The following is a 26,643-nucleotide window of genomic DNA, read 5'->3' as shown; positions in this document are numbered from 1 at the left end:
AGTGACAAGTCTACCTAGCTAGTTGCTTAAATAAAAATGTGTATGTTTAGGGCATGAAAAGGCAGCTACTAAAGCCTGTGTTCTTAATATATGTTAGGAAAGCACTAGCATGTTCTCATTCCTAAGAACTACACCGACCATGGAGCTTGGTATCCTGAGGTGGTGTGCATACGTTAGAGTGTATGAACTTGAGACCCGTGGAGTCTCTCAGAGCCCAGGGCTCCTTCAGCGTACCTGTTAATGGCCTTACCGTCCATGTCAGTGGCTTCTGCTCTTCAAGAAACACATCATTTCATCCTTTTCAGTGTTTCTAAAAATGGTAATCCTAGGTACACTTGTAAATGTATTTTTAGCTATTTTAAACCTTGGAGCAGGGCTGGAGAGATGGTCCAGTGGATGATGACGCCTGCTACCAAGAGTGACAACCTGGCATCAGTCTCTGGAAGACACATGGTGGATGGAAGGAAAGAACAGATTCATACAGATTGGCCTCTGACCTCCACGCGTGTGCTGTGGCCAGGGCAGCACAATAAATAAAAGTTAAAATCATTTGTGAACGTGGAGCAAAAATGAACACTCACGTGCATTGCATACATGTCTATCTTGACACAGTTAGCAAGACACTGCAATGTTTATATCCTACCCCCACTCAAGTGGTAGAGCTTGTCGCTGGGTTCCCCCAATCAATGCACTCTCCTGAGATGTCTGCTGCAGGGGAGGTGTGCTTCTTCATCCCATCTCCACATGTATATTCTCTTCTGGATGAAGCAATGATTTTATGTACAGAGTAATTTTAATTACAATGCAGAAGCAGATGGGCTGCCAGGTATTGTTTCTAGTCCGCTGCTGCTGCTGCTGCTGCTGCTATAGCAAAATACCTGAAATGGGGTACTTTACGAAGAATAAAGGTTTATTTAATCTCAGAGCTCTTGAGGCTGAGATGTCCAAGGATAAAGCAGCAGCCTGTAGTGTAGGCCATGACCGTGGTAGAAGGCCTCCTCTGGGAAGGGAGACTGGAAGACTAGCTGAGAGCTCTCTTCTGTTTATACAGCCACAGTGCCACCCCAGGAACCCCTCAGAGTCACACTCACAACTTCATGTACTACTTACTGTCTACCTCCCAAAGGCCTCTCCTACACTGGGTAAAATTCCCAGCACACAAACTTTTGGGGAGATCTTTCCACCATGACAGACATTAACTAGCCTCGCAAACCATCAATTTTAGGGTTTCATTTCCTGGCTACCCTTGACTGTCTTTATAATAAATAAACTGTGTAAATCTGAATATATTAGCTAAATTTTTGACAATAACATCTCTCTGGCTTTACATACTAGGATTCTGCTTTAGATTTCATTTGGAAAAAAAAAGAACAACATTCTAAACTATTTTGAAAGCCACTGACCCAAGCCATTGTTTTTGTGGGTTTTTTTTTTTTATTGGTTTTTTCCCCCTTGGACTTGGCATCTGGGGCTCCTTCCTGGAAGGAGGAGAATGAGCAGATGGCATCAGGATCCTAACCCTATCTTAGCAGAGATGCAGCCGTCCCTACACACACCCTTGTCTGTTGTCCCGTTGTACTCTGTGCACAGCTCCTCTTGGTGGGAAAAGTGCTAGCCACCACTTACGGCAGCCAACCCTTTGTAAGAAATGGGATCAGAGTGTGCAAAGAACTTCCCAAGGTACAAAAGCTGTTTTGAGTAGAGCCAAAACCAGAGTACAACCCCAGTGTGTGTTCATTTCTGAGTGTGACCCCAGTGTGTGTTCACTTCTGAGTACAACTCCACTGTGTGCTTACTCTCGAGTATGACCCCACACTGTCCTTGGTACCCATATTCTTTCCAAGTCCCTGTAATTATCATCCTCAAACTTCACCTTGTGCCCAGGTACCTGAGGGTAGATAGGGCTTGGGTAACCCTAGGAATATGAACAGCACAACTTTCCCCAGCCGATACAGCATCTTGAACAGGGAACTTTGTGAACAGAAACCAGAGGGGATCCACATGTGGGAAGCAGTTTTCGGTATTTAATTGCAGCAAATAGGCCTTATTTATGACTTTTTCAAAAGAAGGTGCGTTGCCAGGTTCAGATTAAACATTGAGAATGAAAGGAATAGCCAGGTTCTGCCTTGAATATCTCAGATTAATCTTGTTAACATCCCAGGGAGAGTGGGTGAGGATTCCAGAAAGCCCAAGGTACCGGGAGGGTGGAACCAGCACACCTACACAGCCTCGTGTTTGTAGTCAGCCCTGCCTGGGGATTCTTCTCAGGGTGGCTTTGGTTTATGGAAATAAGACTGATCTTTTTTTATCCTCCCCCTGTCTCGCCTACATAATGTCAGTGTAAGGAATGGCTTATGCCAGGCATGTATTTGTTTCACTTGGATTAATATTTAAATATTTAAAGACAGGTTTAAAATATCAAACACAAATTCCTTTTTTAAAAAAATCAAGCAACATACTTACACCTTCTCAAAAATACTGAGTTACAAGAGGGAAAGAAATTTTAATGAATTTCCTATACTCAGCCCATAAATTGTCACACATTCTTGGTGGCCAGCTCAGAAAGGCAGAAGGAATTCTCATCAGAGAATTGAATCCTCTGTTAAAATTTTTCATGTAGCATGCCTGTGTGCACATAAACTATTAAGTAGTTAGTATGAACTCTGTATACATTCACTTGTGAAGATTTTGTTAAATATTTGAAACAGTCACAGAAGAACAACCTGGGTCCTTTTGCTGTGATAAAGACTGAACAAATGCGAGATAGACATTTTAAGGGTTTTGCCACTCAGAGGAGGAAGCCTGCGCTGGAAGGGACATCTGCTAACAGTTCATGTCACCAGAAACATTATAGCAAAGTATCACATGAGGGAAGAGTCAGCCCCACGTCTGCTCAGACAGCAAAACACGGAGGCAGTGATGCGAGCCCATATGGCCAACCTTACCCCTTTGCTTTTTTGATTCACAGCCTGCGACATGAATGTTCACAAGCAGTGTGTGATCAATGTCCCTAGCCTCTGCGGAATGGATCACACAGAGAAGAGGGGGCGGATTTATCTGAAGGCCGAGGTCACCGATGAAAAGCTCCACGTTACGGGTAAGGCATCGTCCAGGAGAATCACTGCTGGGCAAAGGTCAAGGTGATAGCAAAGCAGGTGAATCTGCACTAGGTACCTTGGTGTCCCTCAAGGCATTGACCACTAAATAATACATCCTATGAGCATACTCTGTACAAACGACTTCCAAATACTCAATTGTCATACAAAGTCTAAGCCAACATGCAGACCTGGGTGCTCTGACAATGGACACCATTTCCTCCCCACCATGCCTGGGACAGGAAGGCCAACTGGTCATAATGCTGTCGGTAAAACCAAAACTTGGCCAGAAAAGACAGATGACTGGAGGATCTAGATGCTCAGTGGTCTTGGTTTGTTATGACCTGAAAATCAACATCAGAGGTAGTGACAGCAGCTACTGGTGTCTGCATATCCTTCCTCTGTGTTAAGGATGATGTCAGGAACTTCATAAATGATATTTACTTATCTCTATACTTGATTACTAGCCTCATTTCCCAGACAAGGCACAAGGAGATGGAGAATGTACAGCAGTGTAGAGTTATAAAATGGGAAGACAAGAGGAGAACATTTGCATCAAAACCCTCAGTCTCAAATTCTCCTGCCACATGCATCCTCATCAAATGGCCAAGCCATGGCAGAAATTCCCTAGCCATGGGCTATAGCACTCCTTCCTGTATCTGTGCAGGCCATGCTACAGCCTGAATTTTCTTTTGGCTTTTCCAGGCCCACTTCTAGTACATCAACACACTCAACAAAGTTACTCTGATATCTTGATTGCTAAGAACCTATCCTGTATCTCCAACACGTTCCAGCCTCTCTGTGTCATACTAGGATCTGAGTCCAGGGCCTCATGTTTACTAGTCAAGTGATTTACCACTGGGCTAAACCCCAAGCCTCCATGTTGGTTTATGATTTAAGTCTCAGAACAATCTACACTCTTGCTCTTAGGGCTCCTGGTGGAGAGCCTGTAAGCTTTGTCTTTAACAGTGTCTTTAAATCATTTCATCAGGAAGGTTTTTATACTCCCATCTGTATTTATGGCTTTTAAGTTATCGTTAAGTGTTGGAAAGACTGACTTTAATGGTGTTTACCTATAAGCATCATTATAAACAGTAGAAGCTGTAATAAAAAGAGACAAGGAAGTGCTATTTAAGAAAAGAAAGAAGTGAGAAGAGTTTAAAGAAAGCTTATTTTGGGAAACATTCAAAATTTAGAGAGGGTATTGTTATTTGGTCTCCTTCCTTCCTTCCTTCCTTCCTTCCTTCCTTCCTTCCTTCCTTCCTTCCTTTCTTTAAAAAATAAGCACATTTTCTTCCCAGAACTGTCCTTTTGAATCATAATGCAAGGAACTCAAAGAATTTTGAGTCTTTATTCTAGATATATCCATGGAGGGTATTTTTGAAACTTTGGCTTTCCCCTAAACTTCCCTTCTATGGAGCCAATACTGTCACCAGCATCACCATTCTACCTAGGAAAGAACTATGCCAGGAGTTGTGTGTTCCTGTGCTAACCACAGTCTACTGCAAGAAAACTCTTCTCTGATGAGGGTTGGCTAATGCACTGATCTATAGGTCTGGTAATATATCATTAGGAGTCATTTATTGCTATGTTTGTTGAGCATAATAATTGTAGGACATTTTCTCCTACATCGCCTCAAATCTACATGGCCTCAGATTCTGGGTCTCATTGACAGTGTCAGGTATGGTTCCATCTCACAAAGTGGGCCTTAACTCAAAAATAAATGAATAAATAAAAGTACTTGGTTGCTCCCATGACATTTGTGCCACTATTACATTGGCAAGCATTGCTTCTTGCCAGATAGGTTATTGTAGCTTGCAGTGTGCACAGTTGGGTGACACTGATGATTGCCTTTTTCCTCCAGTAACACACATAGTACCTTATAGCACTGTGCACACTACCCAGTAAGGGTGAAACATCCAGTTTAGTACCAACTAGATTCCTTCATGTTCTACCACTCATCTGGAGGGTAAACATTGAAATAGCTTGTGGTGTTTGGGCAGGGTTATGAGACCAACAACTCAAAAAAGAGATTTGTAGTTGAAGTTGTATGTCCCCACCACAGGAAACTCCATTAAAACACCTTTTTATATATGTTTATATTTTAGGAAGTTTCTGCAGTAACAGTTTTCCATGTGACTCTTTCAAAGGGCCAAAAAAGCTACTTTCTAAGCATTCTCTGTGTCTCATTTAAACCTGCGAGTAAGCTTACTTTGTGATCCTTGATTTATAGATGAAGAAATTGAGGCACAAGGAAACGAAATAGCTCCTGAAAATTGGAAGTTTGACTGCAAATGCTTTAATAGTACCAATAAGAATGGAATCTATTTCTAAGATCATTAGTGGATATAGCTCAGTGGGAGATTCCTTGCTGAAAACCCATAAGGCTCCATAAAACCAAAACAAGGTAAAATAAGATGTAGTTATTTATGTACAGGAAACCCAACCCTAAATTTAGAAAGTAAGCTCAAGGAAATAACTAATTAGTAATAATATCTTGAAAAATATGTCTTATTATTTTGGCAGTATTGGGAAGCAAAACTAGACCTTGCACATGCTAGACAGGTTCAGTACCATAAAGCTGCATCCTACCATCTTGGGTTTTTTGAGATAAGATCTTACTATGTAGCCCTGACTGGCCTTCAACTCGCTATCTGCCTGCCTCTGCCTCCTAAGTGCTAGTATGCAGGACTGTACCACTACATCCAGCTAGAAGTTATTGGGCAGAGTCAAAGAGAAGACATCCAACTCACATTTTTGCCATGCCAAAGTATCAAGAGGAATGCCAAGCAAAGTAGTTCTCTGCAGACAGGTGCTCTGTCTGTACCTCTTGCTTTCTGGATTGTTCAGGCAACAGTTTGTCCTGAGGACACTTGTTGACAACAGCTGGTATCACTTTTCTAATGCCTAGGGTGTACCTAGTCTTTCTTTGGCCTGTACACCTTACATTCATTGTCTTGTTGACTCTACATGCAGTCTCATCAAGGAGGTAACCTCTCTTGTCCTCTTCAAGGTGAGTCAGGGGATGGAAAGGAGAGAAGGAAATTGCTCTAAGCCACAAAGTAGAAGGTAATGAAGTTGGCCAGATTCCGAGCTCTTCAATACCTAGTCTCTGAGCCTCCCTGAGTTTCTCTTATTGAGTAGAGTCTCCTTTGGAACAAACAATAAACCCACAAATATTTTTCCAAACTTGCATTCAGCACTCCAGGACACTCTTGAAAATCCAAACACAGGACTTAAAGCCAGGGGAGTAAAAGGGTACCACGTGGAGGGATTAAAGAGCAAGCCAATTCCAAGTGTCATTAACTGCCAAATTATGTGGTCTCAAAAATAGCACACTACAGGGAGGTGCTCAGGATGTGGAGGGGACTGGGAAAGAAAAGACCCCGTGAAGGAGACTGCTGTGAGGGAGTATTCGAAAGGTAGAGGGAAGAGTGCTTGGCTTGCTCTCGGGGAGGGTTAAATAGATGTGGAATTAGCATGGCTTTAATGAGAACGCAAATATGAGCAATAAACCACAGTGAGTGGAGCTTAGGGTCCAAATGCAAGTGATTTCCTAGGAAATGCATTTAAAGCGAACCCCCGAGCAGCCGTGTTAATTGCTAGATTAGCTCAGTCCCCATTTCACCTATATGGAATTGCTCAGGTTGAAAATAATTTCCAAAGTAACTTGGGAGTTCCCAGTGGGAGCTCTCCGCTCTGGGATGGAAATATCCCCCTTTGAAATCAGAAGTGAGTTCAGTTTTCTAGATTGCTGCTGAGTTTGTGGGAAAGGCCTCCTCTTCCTTGGTATATTTTATGTTTTTGCCTTTGGGCAATGATGCTAGAGGAAACCAGAACTGTGCTCCCCACCCCTCCCGGGCCCAAGGAGATTTTAAAAGGTTTCTTGTATTCTTGTATCACTTTCTTATTTGGTATGGAATGATATAAAAGGAATTCCTCATGAGAAGCCATTTTCAGTTTCATGTTGCAAGTAAACAGGAGAGAAATAACCACCTGCTTTCCGGCTGTTTCAGTAGCACATGGCTCCCACAGACAGATTATTCCGAAGAATTTAATTTCCCCGTATGCTTTGGTTTGTTAGTATAGCATGGAGATTGAAATCCTAGCCTGAGTTCCCATGGGGCAGGTGGTGGGGTACCTTTCTCCTGGTCTGTGACTCCCTGCAACACATGGTCTGAACTCTCTGTTGGGCTTTAAGAAGCTCCGTGTTCCAAAAAATAAATAAATAAAAGAAAAGGAAAAAAAGCCAGCCAGGCAGTGGTGGCACACGCCTTTAATCCCAGCACTTGGGAGTCAGAGGCAGGCGATTTCTGAGTTCGAGGCCAACCTGGTCTACAGAGTGAGTTCCAGGACAGCCAGGACTATACAGAGAAACCCTGTCTCGAAAAAAAAAAAAAAAAAAGAAGAAGAAGAAGAAGAAGCTCCGTGTTCAGAGCTAGGATCTCTTCTTCCTCTGTACCAAATCTGGCCGCCATGTTGTGGAATAAAAGAGCATTCCCTCTGTCTGTTCTCTCACCTCTTCAGAATATGTTTCATACAGGATCCAAACAATGAGCTTTCGCTTCCTGTAACACTCCAGCTCTCTTAACATCTATTGTGAGACTTTTCCTGGAGTTAGTTGGAGATGATGTGTGTCCACCCAAAATAGACCCCAATGATAGACCAAAAGAGCCATTCTGACCAAATCCAGCTTCAAGAATCAGTGAGTTTACTGGGCTTACTTATAGGAGTGTAGGTGACTCTAAACAGCTACATCACAGAGATACCTCAGCCCCAGTGTCATTGAAAGCCTTCTAAGAGCTGCAAAGATTAAATCCCTGCTTCAGTTAACTTTCCTCCCATACACCTCCAGAAACCAGGTATATTTGGCCATTGCAATATTTGAAGTCTCAAATGAGATCGCATAGTCAGTCTGTAGACATGAGTACAAGAGAGGGTGTGGCTGTAATCTCACATGAGGGCCCTGTGGCCTTATGGCCATACCCCTACTCTCTCTACAGGGGGATGTTAACAGGTCTGCTCTCATGAGGTTCTCTAGCAGACAATCACAACTGCTCTAATACAAGATGGTGATGACCATTTTATGTCTAAAGAACAGCATTCTGCAGTAGCATCTCAACAGCGGCACTCAGATGATCAAGAGTGGGAGCAAGCATGTCATGGAGTATGTGGTGTTCAGGGGACTTCAACATGCAAAGGAATGACAGGGTCCATTAGGTCCCTTGAGGTACAGTGGGAACTTGGAAGAAGATGCCTTGACTGCTCAAGAAAGCTACAGGTGTGTTGTGTGGCACTAATCAAGGGGAGATGTGACCAAACATGTATTCACGCACATAATGAACCAACAATAGACCAAAGTATAGATACCACTGAAATCAAACTTGATAAACCAGTGAGTTTTGAGGCGGTATACTTATAGAAATATGAGTAAGGGGTTATTTATGGGAGCAGAAATTACTCAAACTCAACTGCATCATCAGGGCCTACTACAGGGACAACAGCTCATCAAAGCTGTGAGCCTAGAGCTCACTGAACAATACAGTCTGCAGTTAAGGTCAGGGTTAGAGTTAGGGTTAGCTCCAACAAAGCTTGGTTGGTCTGAACCTCTTCCAGGAGGTTTGGCTAGTCTGGGAGTGTCTTTACTGTTTATCTGTGCTTGGGGAGGGACAGGCTTAGTGAGTCTGGTTAGTTTCAGGAACTTCTTGAAGCCTTTAGATTCTTTTCAAAGCCTAATGAGCTTTCCTTGCAGGGTGGAATGTATCACCTCCCCCCTTGAACATCCTGTCTCCTAATAACCTTCTCTCCAAGATGAAGGTTTTTATCTCCAAGGAAATTGAAACACAACAAGGTGGTAGCTTCATATAGGGAGTGACAGAAGAGCCATGAGGACAGGAAGGATGACTCTCTAGGCAGAGATGCAGAACAAATCCAAGAAACACAGGACCATAGAGGATTTCAAAAGAGAAGTATAGAGACTGGGAAGGCGTCTTGTTCTCTGCATTTTCAAAGGGTTAGGGCTGTGACCGTCACAGTCATTAGGAGCCATGTAGTGGAGGCTTAGAGTTTGATTCTTCTTTACGCAGGAAGCCTTCAGTTGTGCTATGTTTGAACATACAGAACACCTGTCTTCTCACCTAGGGTGCACAGTAACCACAGACTCACTGCCTGTGCTAGTGATGGAGCACAGGAATAGCATGTACTTTACTGGGGATGCTGTGCTAGGTACAGGTTCCTCACTGAGGTCAGGCAGTTGCAGACTAACCAGTGGGAGGCCAGCAGGGAGGAGTTCAGCCAGGCTGCTTTGTTTAAGGGCAAAGCTGTCAGTTGGGGGGTCATTTCTGTTCAACAGTCTTGCCTATGGGATTTGGGGCCAGATTGGGAACACAGAAGGTGGCAACTGAGGAATCTGGTCCTTTGGGTTAGCATAGTGGGGATGCCAGCCAGGAGCCACTTATCCTGAAATGTAACTGGACTATCCTATCTACTGCTAGTGATGCTGCATTTGGTTGCCTGGTTATGGCTTTACTGGTAGACTCCTCCACTCCAAAAGCATCTTTCTTGTTTGTACTAAGTACTGGATGTTTAAACACTTGAAGTTCAACAGTCTTCCACCAAGCAGAGTTGGTATCCATTGAAGAGCCTTAATCCATGGTTACACCGATGGCTGGGAAATGGTCATGTTCTAGTGCTGTAATTCCGCATCTCCATCACGTGCCGATCCTCAGAATGAACAGCTTCCATTTAATTCTCCCTGTGTCATCAAGCTAGGGTGCTGGCTTGGGCTCACAAGTCATTTTTCAGTCTAATTTCCTTATGCTCTGATTGTCCCAAGTGTCAAAAGTGGGAGCCTCTTCCAACTGGCTCTGGTGTCTTTTTGATATAACCTAACCTACATGTTATTGTTTCCCTTGGGTACTTCCTTTCTTTTTGGAACACAAAAGCTCACCTGGTACCTCAGTCATTTCTTCAAGAAGTTTATTTTGCTGTTGCTGCTGCTGCTATTGTATTGTCTGCTTGTTTTAGGGTAATATACTTAAAATCCCAAGATCCAGATGCTAAGGGTGTTCGGTACTCCTGGGGCATACGCTTTTCAGAATAAAGGTGAAGGCTGTTTTAATGACTCCATGATACTGCCTCCAACTCGGAGCCTGCTGCTGCCCTCCACAGCTTGCCTTCCTTTCGCTGTGCACTCGGTAGGACCCTGGCTTCCTTCAGAAACACTGGTGTGGATGTGCTCCGGACACACAGCAGAATTACAGGGCTATTATGCCAAAAACCCCTATGAAAAGTAAACATCCTCAATGAAGGTCAAGATTTGGACACAATGTTTTTGAGGTCCCAGCACAGGACACAGTCAGAATGCTGCTGTTTGATAAATGTTTCACTGTGGAGTTTCAGCAGCAATTAGATACCGGTTGCCATATCCAACTGTGCAAATTCAAGGATTTAGTGGGAGATGCCATAACAGAACTCTGTCAACTGAATGGCCTGTACAGTAGACATCTATCTCATAGTTTTAGAGCAGGCGTAAGATCAAAGCACCTGAGTCTGGTATCTGGTCAAGTCCCTCACCCTGATTTACAGATGGCCATCTTCTTGTATCTCTACATGGCAAAGAGCAAGCATGCTTTCTCAGTCTTTCTATAAGGTCACAATCCTACCATGAGTGCTCTGCCCTCCTCTCCTCATTACTTTCCAAAGGTTGTACTCTTGAATTGCCACCACATTGGGATTGGGGTTTCAATATATGAATACAAGAGAAGAGGGAAACAAACACTCAGCTCACAAAACTCAGCCTCCCTACAAATAGCACAAATCAGATAGGTGTTCTTCCTGTGAGGATCTCCTAGGAAACGTACAGCTTCACCCCTACGGGTTCTGACCAAGACCTTATCATTCCAGTCGGGAAAAATAGGAATAAATGGATTCAGATACTGAGACATCCTGCATGATAGCTGACGTGGGCTTTTCAAAATAATTGACAATTTCATAACAACAAAGACACTCAAGGGGACTGTTCTTGACTAAAAGAGGCTAATGGGACGTGGCCGCCAAACGCAATCTGTACTGCTTGATTGGATCCTGGGTGCAAAGCAAAATTCCAAACCGCTCTAGAGGGCATTGAGGACCATTGAGAACGTGAGGTCACGCTTCTGTATCAGTGTGAAGTTTCTGAGTGGCAGTGGTTATGAAGGGAGTTGTGGGATAGCTTAGGCATCATTTTCCTGACATACACAAAGTATCTCAATGGTTCAATAAAAACACCAGCACACACATACACACACGCACACACGTGCACACACTGCACGTGAAAATAAACAGGAGAGAGCACTGTGTAGATGAAATACATGGAACAGAATGGTATTAATGACACTGAAAGTAGGTGAAGGGCAGGTAAGTATTCATTGTGCTGTTCTTCAAACTACATTATTAGAAATTGGTTCAAATTTTTCAAATCCAAGCACAAATTTCCATAAGGCCAGGTTGCATTAATGTCTGGAGCCTTTTTCCAGCCAACTAGGTATTAGGTAACCTCTGTAGACAGCGTTGCCGGCTGGAAGGAAGCCCTGGGGTTCAGTAGCATCTGATCCCCCAAGTAGTACAGCTTCCCTGTCTGGGTTCTCATGCTCTTCCGAGCCTAATGCCACTGCCCACGGCCCCCAGTGCCCTTCCCTTCAATAGAAAGCAAGGCGAGGAAGCGTGCTCAGAGGCCCCAAAGCCCTGTTTGTAAGCGGCTCTTAGGTGACCCTTTGCCTCGGTTAATGTAGCAAGTGAGTCACTAAGCATCTCTCAGAGCCACCTGGGGCTGGCTGCATGGGACATGTCATTATGTGCCCTGCCAGACTATAGCATCATACCTCCTTCCGTGGACAGAAATACCCAGGGTTTGGAAGCCACCTGTGGTCTGTGTCCCTGGGGCTATGTACATAACGCCTGTTTTCCAAATAGCCTGATTAGAAAATGAACGGGCATGGGGGGCAAGCTTAGCCAAAGAGCCAACGGGTCCCATTTGAGCATGTGTACTGTGTACATGTGTACTGTGTGTGATGAGAGGGGGCTCAAGCTGACACACTGCATCTACATGTCTCCCTCAATAAACATCAAGGGTGGAGGGGGAGTAAGTCAGGTGGTCATATTCTACCCACTCCTTAGGTATCAGTCTCTACCCCTGGGGAGTCCTCTGACTCTATCAAGATCACCAGAGCAGTGCCGAGCTGTGTAATATTTTGTTCCACAGGATTCTTTCTTTAAAAAGACATTGAGAAGTTCTATGACCTTTGACTATGTGAGGAACCTAATTTGGGCTTAAAACCTGCTATAGCAAAGTCCTTACTGTAACAGGTGACAGCTATTCTTGACCAAATGTACTTTCTCTGGTACATATTTTATAGAAGTTTTGTCAGCTCCATAGCATCTACCGATTCTGTGTGCAGTGGTGGGTTATATGACGTTTCCATGTGACATCACGAAATAGCATAAGTCTATTGTTTCTAGACCAGGAAGTAAGGATGAGAGGAAGTCCACTGTCTAGCCCCAGTCCACAGGAGCAGGGGTATACTCTTCTCCTCAGAAAGCAATAGAGACACTGATCAAGGATGCCCTTAATGGTCTCTTCCAATGATCTCTCTGTGGGTGGGCTCGTGAAAGCAAGGGTGTGAATGAGTAGCCAGCCAGTCAGTTAAGATGTATGTGGTAGGTGCAGAAAGGGGTTTTTAAGGACCAACTAAAGATGCTACTAGTATTGAATGTCCAGGTAGGATGAGAAGAAAAACCAACATTGACGAAGCATCTATGTATCAGGCACTGATATGATTCTTTTTAAAATGCTGTCATCACCATCATCATCACCACCACTATCACCATCATCACCACCACCATCACCACCACCATCTTCTAACTAAGGAAGCTGAAACCTGGGAGCTCCAAACCCTGCCCAGGTCACACCACTGTTGCATGGAGGGTAATCCACCTCAGGTGTCCCAGGATGTCCTCCCCGCCCTCTTACATGGATGACCCAGGAAAGATCATGTGCTAACTCACAAACACTACTGCCATGTAGACACAGGCATGATGTTGCTAAAGTGTTTGCAGTTTCACAGTTTCCTAACTGGCACTTGTCTATAACAGCTGAGACCCCATGATCATAACCGTGCCCTCCGCACCAGTGTGGGTCTGTCATCATCCCTGCCCCCAGACTCTGTTTACCGGGGTTCAGGTAATGACTCAGAATAAAAGTGGCAATGGAGAATCGGGTTGAAGTCGTCTCTGAAAGGCAGTAGAGAATTAAAATGGACAGGAAAGGCGGAGACAAACTCCCCTTCGGAGATATGCTGACAGAGTGGGAGCTGGCCGCACATGCTCTCCTCACCTCAGCGGCAAGGCTGGCTTCTCGTGGCCCTGGCTGTTTTCCTCAGGGAGTCCTCCTGCTCTCTCAGTCTTTGAAGGAATCATCTCCAGCAGTCACCTCCCTTAAGTTTACTGTGCCTAGCAAGCAGGTGCTTTCTTCAGCTAAAGAAAACAGGAGCCTGCCTGCAAGCCAAAATACACAGCCGCGCATGTGTGCTGAAAACCCTCTTTGAGCCAGTCAAGAGTGTGTGCTTCCGGGTCACAGCTGTGCTTCCGGGTCATAGCTGTGCTTCCGGGTCACCGCTGGCGTGATTGCAGTGAATCTGTATCCTTTCCCTTCCTTGGCTGGGCGTCCTAAATATCAGACCTCTGTCTCTCAGCAACCCCTTGAGCAACCAGTGTTTTCCCCAACTTCATCCTCCATTGCTGTTGCTCACCCATTGACCTTTCAGTGGTGTTTCCTCCTCCTATTGGCTTGTTGAAAGTAGGTCACGTTCTGCGTGTGTGCCCTTCCTGTTATTTGCAATGAAATACTTGTAAGTTTCCCTCTACCAGATCATAATAAACTAGTCCTCAAGCTGGTGCTTAATGTATACTTATTGAGATGATGGTGGTGGCAGTGATGATGCAAAACTCACAGCATAAAAACTGTCCGGGCTTAAACCATGTTCCTAATATCCCGAATCCAAGAGATTTTTTCCCATTTTAGTTCTCCATCTGGATCAAGTTAGAATGCCCTGTTTTAGTCTAACTTATAAAGCCACGTGACTTTTGGAGTCCTTGAGAGATGTGTACATCAGCCTGCGGAAGAGTTGCATCCTTGAGAAGAGATTTGTCATTATTTATATCCTGGTTCCGGGTGCCTCGCCCTGACTTTTCGGTGGCACAGCTAAATGTCAACTGTGTACTAACTAGCCACGCACGCCCTCCTACGGATTGTTATTCACACTGGTTCTCTCTGCCGTGATTTGAACATAACCTTCCATACTGGGTGCTTAGTCACTGGGTGCTCGTGGGAGGCAGCAAGATTCCGGTGAGGGGCAAAGGGCTGCCGCTGCCAGTGTCATTTCTTTAATGCTGCGCTTGTCTTTTTCTTAAAGCACCCTGGTTCCACAGACAAGTGACATGGCTTCTGTCCCCCAGTTTCAGATGATCTCTGGCCCCCACATTATTTATAGGGGACTCAGTTGTCATCTCCCCTTGACTTCAGTGACTCCTGCCAGCTTGGAAGTAGGCTTCTAATGCATCCCTGGGAAGTGAGATGCGAATTATAGCTGAGTCCTTTTTCAAGACTACCCCATTAGCGCACGAGACATTGACATTGACGGAGCAGGCCATCCTTGTGAGGGATTTTAATTGCTTCTAATTATAGGATTATCATTTAAGCACAAGATTAATTACCATGAAATTATTGCTGAGAACTTGATCTTCTACAAAGTCAACACACTGGCCAGGCAAGGCCTCTCTTAGACATTTGCAAACACGCTTTCAAATCACTTCAATTGAGTCTTCCTTTAACCCTTCGATAGGGGAGTGATTGTACTGGGGTGGAGATAAGGAAGAAATAAATAACAGATGAATAGCCCAAAGAAAACTGGAGAGGCATCTAGAAATCATGAACTTCCACAACGGAATGTCCCAAAATAAAGGCAGAGATCATCGCTGATCTGTATCATCAAGGGTGGTCCGACCAGAAGCTTGGACGAGCAGATCCTATCTGACGATCTTCTCCAACACTGACTCCTGTGCCCCATTAAAGTCGTCCTTTCCTGAGCTGTATAAAGGTTCCTCCAGTTAATGTGTGCGTTCACGCTCTGCTTATTGGCACCAGACTGGAAGGGAAACATCAGGCTGTGTTCATCTCAGCTTCTAGGCATTTCCACTTGGAAAGATACAGATTTCCAGAAAGAAAAAGAAAAGATACAAGAAAAGTTCTTTAGCTCCTGGGGTGGTCCTAAAATATCCTGGTTAAATAGAGTGGGCTGTAGCCAGCTGCAGGAAGCTCTGCAGCACAGCACCCCCACAGGGACCTTTCTACCTCCCATTTTCCTTTGTAATCAATGCAAGGTTTGTGGTTAATTAAAGACAGTCAGGGTCCCCTTTTAAACTAAGGCAGGCATTTCATCCCAAGAATAATGGAAAAGGAACAGAAAGAGAACTTCTTGTAAAAGTTTCCGCAGTGAGGGTGCTGGGTCTGGAGGTTACCTGAAGAGAAGGTGTCCTTTCACCTGCTTAGACCTACTAGAGGCAGGAGCTGTATCGGCATGCCTGTTTCACTGCACACTCGGCAGGGATGTAGCCACAGGAGAGCCGTGCTTGCAAATGTCTGTGCTGGTAGTATTTGTATAAGACCGCTGAAGTGGCGCGTGGCCGGTATATGGGGGTGCATTTCCCTGGTATATGCCGCTGTTGTCATTTTACAGATCACCTGGGGGATTTGTCATAAAAGAGCTGGTGTGAGCAACTGCCCAAACTCATCACTCTCTAATACCCAACTACTTAGGATAACCCTAAACCCCTTTCATCCTGCCCCCAAACACCAAATCACAGGGACTTTAAGCCCCAGAATCCTGGCTTCTGAAAGATGTCAATACACATTAAACAAATCTTCCACATATTTTAAATGACTAATGTTCTATGAAGCAAGCATTCAGGGAGCTATACCTGAGTAATAATGGGGGAGGCCTGCTTTAGATAGTATTGTGGCATTGGCTTTGGGGGTCAGATAAATTGGATATGGCTCCCAAAATGCCACTAAGTGCTGTTGAATAAATATCTTTTTGTTTTTGTGTATGTATGTATGTGAAAGGGTGTTCACATATGTGTGGTTGCCCGTAAGGACAGACAGGTATGTGTGTAAAGGGAAGAGAACATGTCAGGTGTCATTCCTCAAATGAAGTCCACCTTATTTTTTGAGATGGATCTTTCACTGGCCTGGACCTTGCCAAGTAGGCTAAACTAGCCAGCAAGCCTGGGTGTCCTCCTGCCTCAGCCTCCCCAGCACTGGGATTACAAGTAAGACATGTGTAACCCCAGTACACTTTGCTTTCTCACACGGGCTCTTGGGGTTGGAAATCAGGTCCTCATGCTTGCACAGCAAGCCCTTTACAGACTGAGCTCTGTCCTCCACACCTCGATACTCTGCATACCAGTGAGTTTCACTTTGTCGTGTTGAATCCTGCAGTCCAACAGACTGATGTCTATCACTTCCTGGACACCTTAACCCTTTGGGTCCTGACTTGTTCATTGTGTAACTATAACTGCAGTGAGACTCCAACCACAAGGAAAATCTTATGGGTTTCCTTTGCTTCCCCGTGCCCACAGGCAGGATGCAGGAACACAGATCATCCTGCAGGAAAGGAACAACTTCAGGGTGGCGATGAGTATGACCTTCATGAATTTTGCCTGGCTGTGAGCCTTGGTCCCATTGCTTAACCTCCCTGTTTCCCCGTCCTTGTCTGCAAAGTTGTAGCAAGACACTAGAACTGTGGTTCTGAGGTTCCTGTTAGTCCTGTTAGTCCAACTGTGTTGCTATGAGAGCTATTTTGTAAATAAACAGCCAACCATAAATGCCAATAATTGTACCCCTCTTAAGGAGACGGCAAGAGAGTTGGAGATGCCATGACCTCTGCAGCCAGGAAGCAGGAAAGACTTGTGGGCCAGTGATTTTCAAGTGAGTTTGAACAGCAAGTGGCATTGGGCAATGCCAGAGGGCTGGGAGCATATCTAGAGCCTGAGGCGGGCTTAGTTACTTTTCTCATTGCTGTGGACAAATACCTGACAAAAACCAGCCTAGGAGAAGGAAGTCTCGGTCAGTCATTCTGTCCAAGAGGTCAGAAGAATACTGCCATCTCAGACAGGGGAAGGCATGGCAATGAGGGGGCGTGGTCCCTGTTGGTGCTCGGAAGCAGAGAAACTGGAGTGCCAGTGCTCAGAGAGCATTCTCTGTTTCCCCAGGGGCCTTCCCTGGAGTGCTTGGACACACCCAGATGGGTGAATGCACTAGGTGTCTCTTTTTCCAAACAAGCTGATAATTGCCGTTTAAGAGCTCCAGTCTAGCAGAGGAGGTGGGAAGGGCAGTTGCCAGAGTGAAGACAGCCTATAGATTAGGAGGAAATCTTTGCTCACCGTGCATATGATAAGGGATTAACTTCTAGAAAAATACAAAGAATTGAAAGAACTAAACAATAAGAAATCAAATGAGTCAATAAACAACAGACCGATCTCAAAAGATGGAAAACAAACATCCAATAAATAGGAAATAAACATGTTCAATTTCCCTAGCTGCCAGAGAAATGCAAAGGAAAGCTACAAGGGAGAGCTCACTTATCCAAGTCCGATTAGCAGTATTAGGAAAACAGACTATGGTGCTGCTAAGGGTGGGACAGCAGGAACCCCTGTGGGTGTCGGGATAGAGCTGCCTCAGAAACCTAAAGCAGACCTTCCACATGACCCATCTCTGTCACCCATGGGAATTTCCTCAAAGGGCTCCAGGTCAACCTGTCCCCGAGCTGTTTGCATGTCAGTGTTTGCTGCACTGTTCTAAGCAGCTGAGTTATGAAACCAACCTCAGTGACCAACAGCAGCGAAAGTGACAGTGGGCAGTGTGCATACAAGCTGGAATCTTTTCCAACTGAAAAAAATATATATCATCTGAAGGAAAGTGGATGCGGCCAGAGGCAATTATATTAAGTGAATTAAGCTGATTTCAGAAAGGATCGTATATTATCTCCCATTAGTGGTGCCTAGATTTTATGTAGATAGATGAAACTATGTTTGTATGTATGACAGGAACACAAAAGTAAAACTTCCTAAGGAGGCTAGTTGGGGGTCGGGGGGCAGGCGGAATGGAGGGAGCAAGCACAGCTTATACACTTGGACAAAGACGGAAAAACACATTTAGAAAAGAAATAGACCGTCACACACTCCTTTCTACATTTTGCTATATGTCCACCCCGACAGACACACACGCACACACACACATGAACACACACACTCACGTGCACACCCCACATAGCACACACACACACACACACACACACACACACACACACACGTGCACACCCGACATAGCAAGCCAGGCTTCTTCAATTCAGAAAGCACAGCCTGGATTGTATATCGTTGGCTCTTTCAGCTCCGCCTCTGGTGCTGTGTTGGGCACAAGTCTGGAGGCTCTGGGGAGTCAGTGTGTTGGCTCTTTCTGGGCTCTTGACTTCTCTGTAAACGTAGACTATAATCACAGCAGAAAGAAGACTCTGAACAGGGGAAGGAGCGCTCTCCCAGATGGAGAAGGGAGAGATGTTAAATAGACAAGCCAATGTGTAAAGCAGGACTCCCAGAAGACATACCTGGGCTGTATGGGAAGTGGGTTTGGGAGCCAGACCCCTGCCATCTGTGTGAGTCCCATTTCCTTTGCACATGTACATACCTGGGACTTGACAGTGTCTGACCTTGAGCACAAGAGTTTGATATGACTCCTCCATTCCTACCAAACAAACAGACCCGCTCCTGGCCTGGCTCAGGAACACCCAAGGAGAAAGCAAAACTTGATTTAGCAACATTTGTCCAGCTCAGCTGCCCCCTTGTTAATTGCCCCTCTTATCTAGAGTCTATAAAACAGCCCTCCTCATGAAGCATAAACTATAGAAGAGGTTGGGGTAATGATGTACCTGCAGGAACCAGAGGCCTTTGAATGGAGTCCCAGTCAGAATTGGAGCAAAAAGGAGCTGGCTGATTAGAGCCAGGTACTAGACAAAGCTCTCCACGAAACGTTTTGAGCTGTTGGCCTCCAATGACTCTCCACTGTAGCAGCTTTGTCTGAGGGCTGAGTGGCCTGCTTGGCAGCCCATGCCTCACACCCCCAGAACTTCGCTTTCACGGGGGATCCCAGCTGCGAGAATGAACTAGTTGGCAACCTGCTAACAATGCCTCTGAGTTCTTAGCCTCTGTCCTGAGGAAAGCAGGTCTACACGACTTCCATTCAGCAAGGGAAAGAAAAGCAAGGTACATTTATCTGTGAATCACTGCTGCAAGGCCCTCCCATAGTTAGGAAAATAATGTGTCTCCGGCATGGTTTGAAAGCTGCAGGTGTGACGGGCAGAGGGTCGGGCTTCTCTCCAGTCTATCGATTTAGGAGCACAGAGGTTGCTGGTGCCCGCTTTAAAGCACATGGGAGCCTGAATTCTATACATGGCCACTCATTTGTGGATTCCAGAATGCTGATCTTTTCTTGTTTAATCCCATCCTCCCATTTGACAGCTTACCATTGCAGCGATTATTCTAGCACATGGTAGATCACAAGAAGCTTGAGAAAGTACAGTTTGGTCATTTCTGTGGCCTCAAAGCTTTGCACCCAAAGGCTGGGAAGATGGCTCAGTGGGTAAAGTACCCGCCATGCAAGCATGAAGGCCTGAGTTCAGATCCCCAGTACCCATGGAAAAAGCCAGATATGAAGTTACACAACTGTAATCCCGGGATGTGTGTGTGTGTGTGTGTGTGTGTGTGTGTGTGTGTGTGTGGTGGAGATGGGAGGGAAGAGACAAGAGGATCTCTAGGGCTTGCTGACCAGCCAGGATGGCCAATTGGAGAACTCTGGGTTCAGTCAGAGACTCAGTCTGTCTCAAAAATAAGATAAAGAGTGATAGAAGACTCCTGATGTTGACCTCTGACCTCTGGCCCCTACATAGGCATGCCCAGACTTTTGTGTGTGCATGCAGAAACATGCGCATGCACACACACATACAGTTTTACCTCCAAACCTCTCAGCCCTAAGCATTTCCCCTCATTGTCAGTATTACCTTTATTAGGGTTGGTGAACACGGCTACCGTAGTCTAAGGCATTGGCAGATAAGCCCTGTCAGGGAGAGAGATCACACGGGTAAGAAGAATGTCCAGGATTTTTTCTTCAGCTAGGATTGAGGCAATAGAGGCTTTGCCAGTAAAGGCCTCTTAGCCCTGGCATTGTCTATTTGACATTTATGTTCAGTTTTTCAGTCACAGGTTAATGATGACCATAGAGAACAGGTACAGAGATGTAATTCTGCTCTTTCCCCAAAGACCGTGGTGTTCTGGAGAGGAGTAGTGATGGGGCCTTGCACTCACAAGTTCCCCGCAATTCCACATGACTGTATTCCTCAGATCGCTACCTGCAAGCAACCTTGCACAGGGAGTTGTTGGTGTTGCAGCTGGTGAGGGTAGCCATGGAGAGGGCAGTTAGCTATTTCTGCCAGTGTACATGAGAGGCCCTACACATATTACTGGTGTGTAACACCCACAACTAATGAGTTGCTCCAGGAACACTTAGGCATGGGCAGAACACTGGTAGTGAGAATGCCCAGAAAAGCCCATCAGAAGTGGAATTCCTAGGGCAAACCAGCAAAAAGGGACTTCTGCATGTTACCAGCCTGAAAGGTACCTCTTTTCAGTCTGCACTGGGGTAACGGGGGAAGATTACCCTTAGTAACATTTGCCCCTAAGCAAGCAGCTTCTTCAGGTTGGAGTTGGGGAAGAACCAGCAAGCATTTTGTCTTTGTCTGCCACGTGCATCAAATGCTTATGATTTTATTAGCAACTGCCTAGGAGCCAGGACCAATTTAATTTAATTTAATCTCCTAGGTTATTTCGGTTTGGTGTGGTCTATTTTAAGCACAGATGAAGGGGAAGTAATCAGACCAGGGGGTGGATGTGGATGCAGGAGGGGCTTCCGCTCAGCTCAATCCATCTTGATCGAGAGGAGAGGGCTCCACGGAGGGAGGCAAGTCAGCCAACCAAGTTCCTGTTCTCACTCTGCCCTCATCCTCTCTAGCTTTAGGGCAGACGGTGAGGAGACCAGTCACACAGCAGAGAGCATAAGCCTTTTCCTCTGGGGCCTGAGAACCAAATAAAGCCACCCTCCCTTCTCCATCAGCACTGGCCATCATGGTACTGGGTAGCATTCCCGTGTTTATTACAGTGGTGTGCTTTTACTCTCTGCTTGTAGTTTTACTGGTCTAGGGTTTGAACCATGGGAAGCAAGGTTCTCCCAGTTTTTGGTGGACATTGCCTGAATGCTGATATTGTTCAGAGTCTTGTATCATGAGACTGAGGGACCTAAAGTCACCAGAGTCCTGAGGTCTGGAGATGCCACCCCAGCCTCAGGCCAAGAGCAGAATCTCAAAGCCACCCGTCCCATCACTCCCTGTCCCCAGGAGGGACCAAAATGCTGTGCTAGTAGTGATCAAAAACAAGGACAATTCGTGGTTCAGTTGGAAACCAAAGGTAGTGGCGATGCCCTGCTTTGATGGAGGAAGATAAGAGTGTGCTGAGACGCTGTCAGTGCTGACGTCACTGGAGACAATCTCGTTGTGGACAAGGGTGTCATCCAGTTTTATACACCAGCTCCTGGGGGAAAGTTGTATTCCCACTGAAGCATTAGTGCTGTGCAAACCTCACCAACTTTGGAATCCTTAAGCTTAAAATGGTGTCTGGCACCTGGTAAGTGTACAAGGTGTGTCCACATAATGCTGAGAGTTTCCTCGGATCACATCAATAATATTAATAACAAAGTTAAGAGCGAGTAAATATTTATATTGTGGCAAGAAATATAGCAAGTTGGTTTCTTTTCTTTTGCATCATTTCACTTAATACTTCAGGTTTCCTGTTGAGTGAGATACCCATTCTCTTTATGTTACCCATGAGGAAATGGAGGCGTAGGTGATTTGAGGAAGTTTCCAAGGTGCAGACACGGAGCCAGAGGTTGATTTCAAGAAGGACATTTCTATTCTGTGCTCTGGGGATTTCCATGAGAACAGAGCTGAAGGTTCTGGGTCACGGCGAGAGTGTGGGCTCCGAGCTAGGGAAGAGAACCGCCACGAGAAAGAACATGTCGTGGACTGTGTGTGTTGGAGTGTGTGTTGGGAGTAGGAATGGCAAGGGGGTGCTCAGGTGATCCCAGCAGGCTTCATCAGCATCAGTGGGTCCTTTAGACTGCTGGGTGCTCCCTCACTGATGGGTGAAACCCCATGTGGTTTCTCACCACATCTTCTATTCTGGGATTAAGTGAGATCACATTCACACACACCGAAGGCATCTTGAGTCACATTCTCTAAGACCAAGAGAAAGCTTACAAACATGTGCAGCTATCGAGGCCTTGTCCATGATTCTGGGTGAGGCGACATCATGTGTTAGGAGGGAGTGGTCTCTGAAGGCAGGAGAGGGTACAGCATGTCTTCCATGCTGGAGGCCCCAGGTTCACTCTTGTTACCTTCCAGGACAGGCTAGATCGCTAGAGACTAAGTCCAGTGTAATCTTGACTGGATGATTTATCAAGATACTAGTTTATTGATTTATAGAAAAAAATAGAATCATCCATTACTTGTTGATAATCTGAGCCGTTTCTCTGTGGCCAGGATCCTGGAGAGAGTAATTATGATGAACACAATTTATTGACTCGCCATTTAAAATGCTGGCCTATAGGCTACATAATTTCCACCCATGTATACTATGGGTGTCATTACATTATGTATATATGTCTCCCCCATGACAGATCCCAGGAAACTCAGAACACTGCCTGGTGAACACAAGATTGTACAAGATTAGACAAATGTCCAGTGGCGTCAGGCTAGACTTACTGGCTTATATCAAGATACAGACTTCTATATGCCTCGTTAAAAACACCCAATTAAATGCCTAGGCACTTCCCTGTGGGCCAGACTCAGGTACTGTTGGTGTTTGCCTTGGAGTCTCTTCTTGTTTGAATACATTTATGCCAGGAACAGGCTGGTCTTGAAGGCTTTAGAGCTTTTGGGGCCTTTGGTCTCCTTCGAGGAACTTGGAGAAGCTGTGCTCTGTTCCAGCATCAAGAGATGGAAGAGTCTGTTGATTCTCCAAGAAGAACCTTGCTTTCTTCCCTTCCCAATACCCAAGTGATGTGGTCTGGACATGTCCTTCAGAATTTGCATGTTGGAAATGTAGTCCCCAAAGTCATGTGTTAATGGTGTTTGAAAGGTGGGACCTTGGGGAGGTCCCTGGGCCAGAGGTGCCCTTTACTACAGATGTTTGCTTAACTCAAGGACCAAAATCCTTCCGTACAGTCTTTTAACTCATAAAGGAAAAACAGAAGGGCTGACTTTAGCAGATTACATCTGTAGGTGACAATTTCTGTGACAATGGAATTCTGGAAGAGTAATAGCCAAACCTTAGTAACAAGATCAGAGCTTAGCTGGTATATGAGCGTCAATGCCAAGCCTGATTCAGCTTCCCTGGTTTGAGAGAGAGCAGAGAAAGAAAACATACACATAATAGATGACCCGTTTTAACGTACACCGAGGATAAAGCTGAGGAGGAGATAGCTCAGCAGTCATGAGTGTTCACTGCTCAGAGGTCCTGAGCTCCCTTCCCAGCACCTGCATTTGGCAGCTCTCAACTGCTTGTATCTCCAGTTCCAGGGAATCTGATGTCCTCTTCTGACCCCTGTGGGCACCTGCACACATGTGACGAACACTCACACAAAAGCACAAACTTGTGAATAAAAAAAATAACTTCTTAAATAAAATTAATGTGTACTAACTATATATGGGGTGATAGAGAGAAGAGACCAGCAGAGCACACACGGCAGTGAATTCTGGAAGAATATGCTTATCAAAACCTATTTGAAAAATTCCATATAAATTTTAATAGAAAACAAGAATATGGAGTCTCTGTAGGACATTCAGCCATTTGAATAAAAAGATAGATACATAGAGAGAGCAGACACAAAGGGCTTTTGTTCTTGTTTGATTGATTGTGGAATGATGAATTGCTGCACGTGGAGGCAGACAGGATGAAGGGAGGCAGGTACATACAAATGTCAGCAAAGAAATGTAGATTTTAACACTCGCAGCAAAATATTCCAAAGAGAAAGTATAGGAAAGCCATCAGAGCTGCCAGAGAAACGGCAGGATGCAGGCAACTCCCGGAAAACTATGGTGATGCAGAGTGTGAATGGATGGTCGAGAGCAGGACAAGATGGAGGACCATGGAGAACAATCACTTTGTCCTGGGGTAAAGGAGGAGAACTGAACAGAAAGCAGCCATGATACCTAATAGATGCACGTGTACAAAGCAGTCAAAATAAAAGCATATACTCTACCATAGGAGGACCAATAGAAGAAATGTGCAACCAGGGAACTCAGAAGGGAAACAGACACCTCTCCCTTAGAATCACGGGAGCTGCAAGAGGAGGAAACCTGGGTTGGCTGAAGGCACACTAAAGAGGGTTGAGAGATGAAATCAATGAAGAGCCCTGCACAAGGGAAGTCAAAACATATACAGTTATAAGATGATTAAAGATCCAGACTCCAGGTAATCTCATAGGCACAGGATCAGAGATTAGAATAGAAGGTAGCCGGGATTTAGGACGAGTCACGATAGATCCTTCTTGATCGTGGTAGGGTGGGGGTTATCAGAAGACACCGTCTCATTCCTTGCTTTTATAATCAGAGAAAGGCTGGGTAAGAATGTTTGGCATGGATCTCTAAGGTGAGCAGTAGAATATACACGTCATTTATATTTTCTACCATTATGGGAATTATAAATGCAAACAAAGCAAAGTGTAGCTAAAGACTAAAAATAAAGTACCAAGGAGGCAGAGGGGCGATGGCATTTGCAACGAAATAGCCGTTAAGTGGGGACTTTCAAGAGCATGCTGGACTGTTGCAGCTGAGATGACTCGGTCCATAAAGTGCTTACTATGCAAGCATGAGGACCTGAGTTCTGGTGCTCCACACCCGCATAAAGAGTCAGGCACAATGAATGACTCAGAACTGTTAAGCCAAGCACTGGGGAAGCAGAGACATGTGAGTAGCTCCATAGCCAATCAGCTGGGTCAACAGAGACATGTGGATAGGAAGTAGCCAATCCGCTGGGTCAACAGAGACATGGGTAGGAGGTAGCCAATCAGCTGGGTCAAATCAGCGAGCCTAGCTTCAGAGAAAGACTGTCTCAAAAACTAAAGTGAAAAGCTGTGTACTGAGCCAAAGAAAAGGAGAACATGAGCGGAGCACCACATTCATCTCCCTCTGCTTCCTGGCTGCAGATGCCGCGTGACCAGCTGCCTCCGCCTCCGGCTCCAAGACTTCACCACCGTGATGGACTGTACCCTAAGCCAATGAGCGAAAGTAAATGAATGCTCTGCTCGTTAAAGCCACTCTGGTCAGGCATTTTGTCACAGCAATGAGAGTTTCAACCAACACAGATCCATAAACTCTGTGAGAGTAAAGAAGCACAGAGATTTTTCAGACAGTGGACAAAGAGCTTCTGTGAGAAGCAGTGTCAGGCACTTGGGTGGATTGTAAAATATCCTGGAAACTTAAAACAGTTTAAAATGTAGGCTGCTGCAGGATAACAGGGCATTGAATGTGATAAAGCAGATTCCCTGAAATTGGAGCCTGCCTGTAAATAAACAGAGGCTTCCTGCAAGAAAGGTGCGGTTCATTCCACAGACGTTGTTGGGGAAATTGTCTAAACGTTTGGAAGAAAAGAAATGAGACCTCTCCTTGTGCTTTACACCAAAATAAATTTCAAGTGGCTCTGGAAGTTAAATATAAAAAAAGAAACAAAATAATGAAAGAAAACGCAGACAAATACTTAACTACCCTCACGAAGGGCAAGGATTTTTCTAAGCCTAAAAGAAATGGAAGAAAGGAAAGAAAACGTGTTGGTAGCTTTGACTGTGTGAAAAGTTAGGCTCCTGTGTGTTTCTAGAAGCACACGGAACTAAATCAAAACAGTGTGGCAAACAGGGAAAAGGGCCACTGTCATGTGCATCCAAACACTCCCTCTAGCCAGTAAGAAACCTGTTTACTACTCTATAGGAATCGGAAATTAAGTCAGAGAAAAAGAAAATCACGTGACTCAATAGCTATAGAGAAAGACTGTTAAGCTGGGGGCTGGGGGGGGGGAGGAGAGAAACTTACAGTGTTATTCTTTATTTTTCTCACTTTATCCTTAATGTGATTTTTTGGTAGGACTTTGATGTAACTTTTGGGGGAGCCATTTGGCAAGGGCTTTTTGTATCTTTTACTCTGCTTCTAAGAATGCAGCCTAAGAAGAAGAGCAGAAATTTAGTATGAAGACAATTAGTTGTTATATCCAAAGATAGGGAATTTTTAAACCATGTAAATGTCCAGCTGAACATATTTTAAAGTCTTTGCTACAAAATAGAATGTTGGGCATTAAAAAA

At 45.0% G+C, this 26,643-nt stretch overlaps 1 protein-coding gene across 1 annotated transcript in view; it reads left to right on the top strand.

Moving 5' to 3' along the window:
• The window catches only part of Prkca (protein kinase C alpha), a 406,878-nt gene that overhangs the window by 288,939 nt on the left and 91,296 nt on the right, over positions 1 to 26,643 (top strand). Inside the window, exon 5 of the mRNA XM_028761244.1 lies at positions 2,969 to 3,097. Coding sequence (XP_028617077.1) covers positions 2,969 to 3,097 — 129 coding nt within the window. The remainder of the gene's footprint in view (positions 1 to 2,968; positions 3,098 to 26,643) is intronic.

Source organism: Grammomys surdaster, unplaced genomic scaffold (assembly GCF_004785775.1).
Source record: "Grammomys surdaster isolate TR1022 unplaced genomic scaffold, NIH_TR_1.0 126906, whole genome shotgun sequence".
NCBI lineage: Eukaryota > Metazoa > Chordata > Mammalia > Rodentia > Muridae > Grammomys > Grammomys surdaster.
The sequence above is the reverse complement of the archived record's forward strand: the minus strand, read 5'-3'. Positions and strand labels throughout refer to the sequence as shown.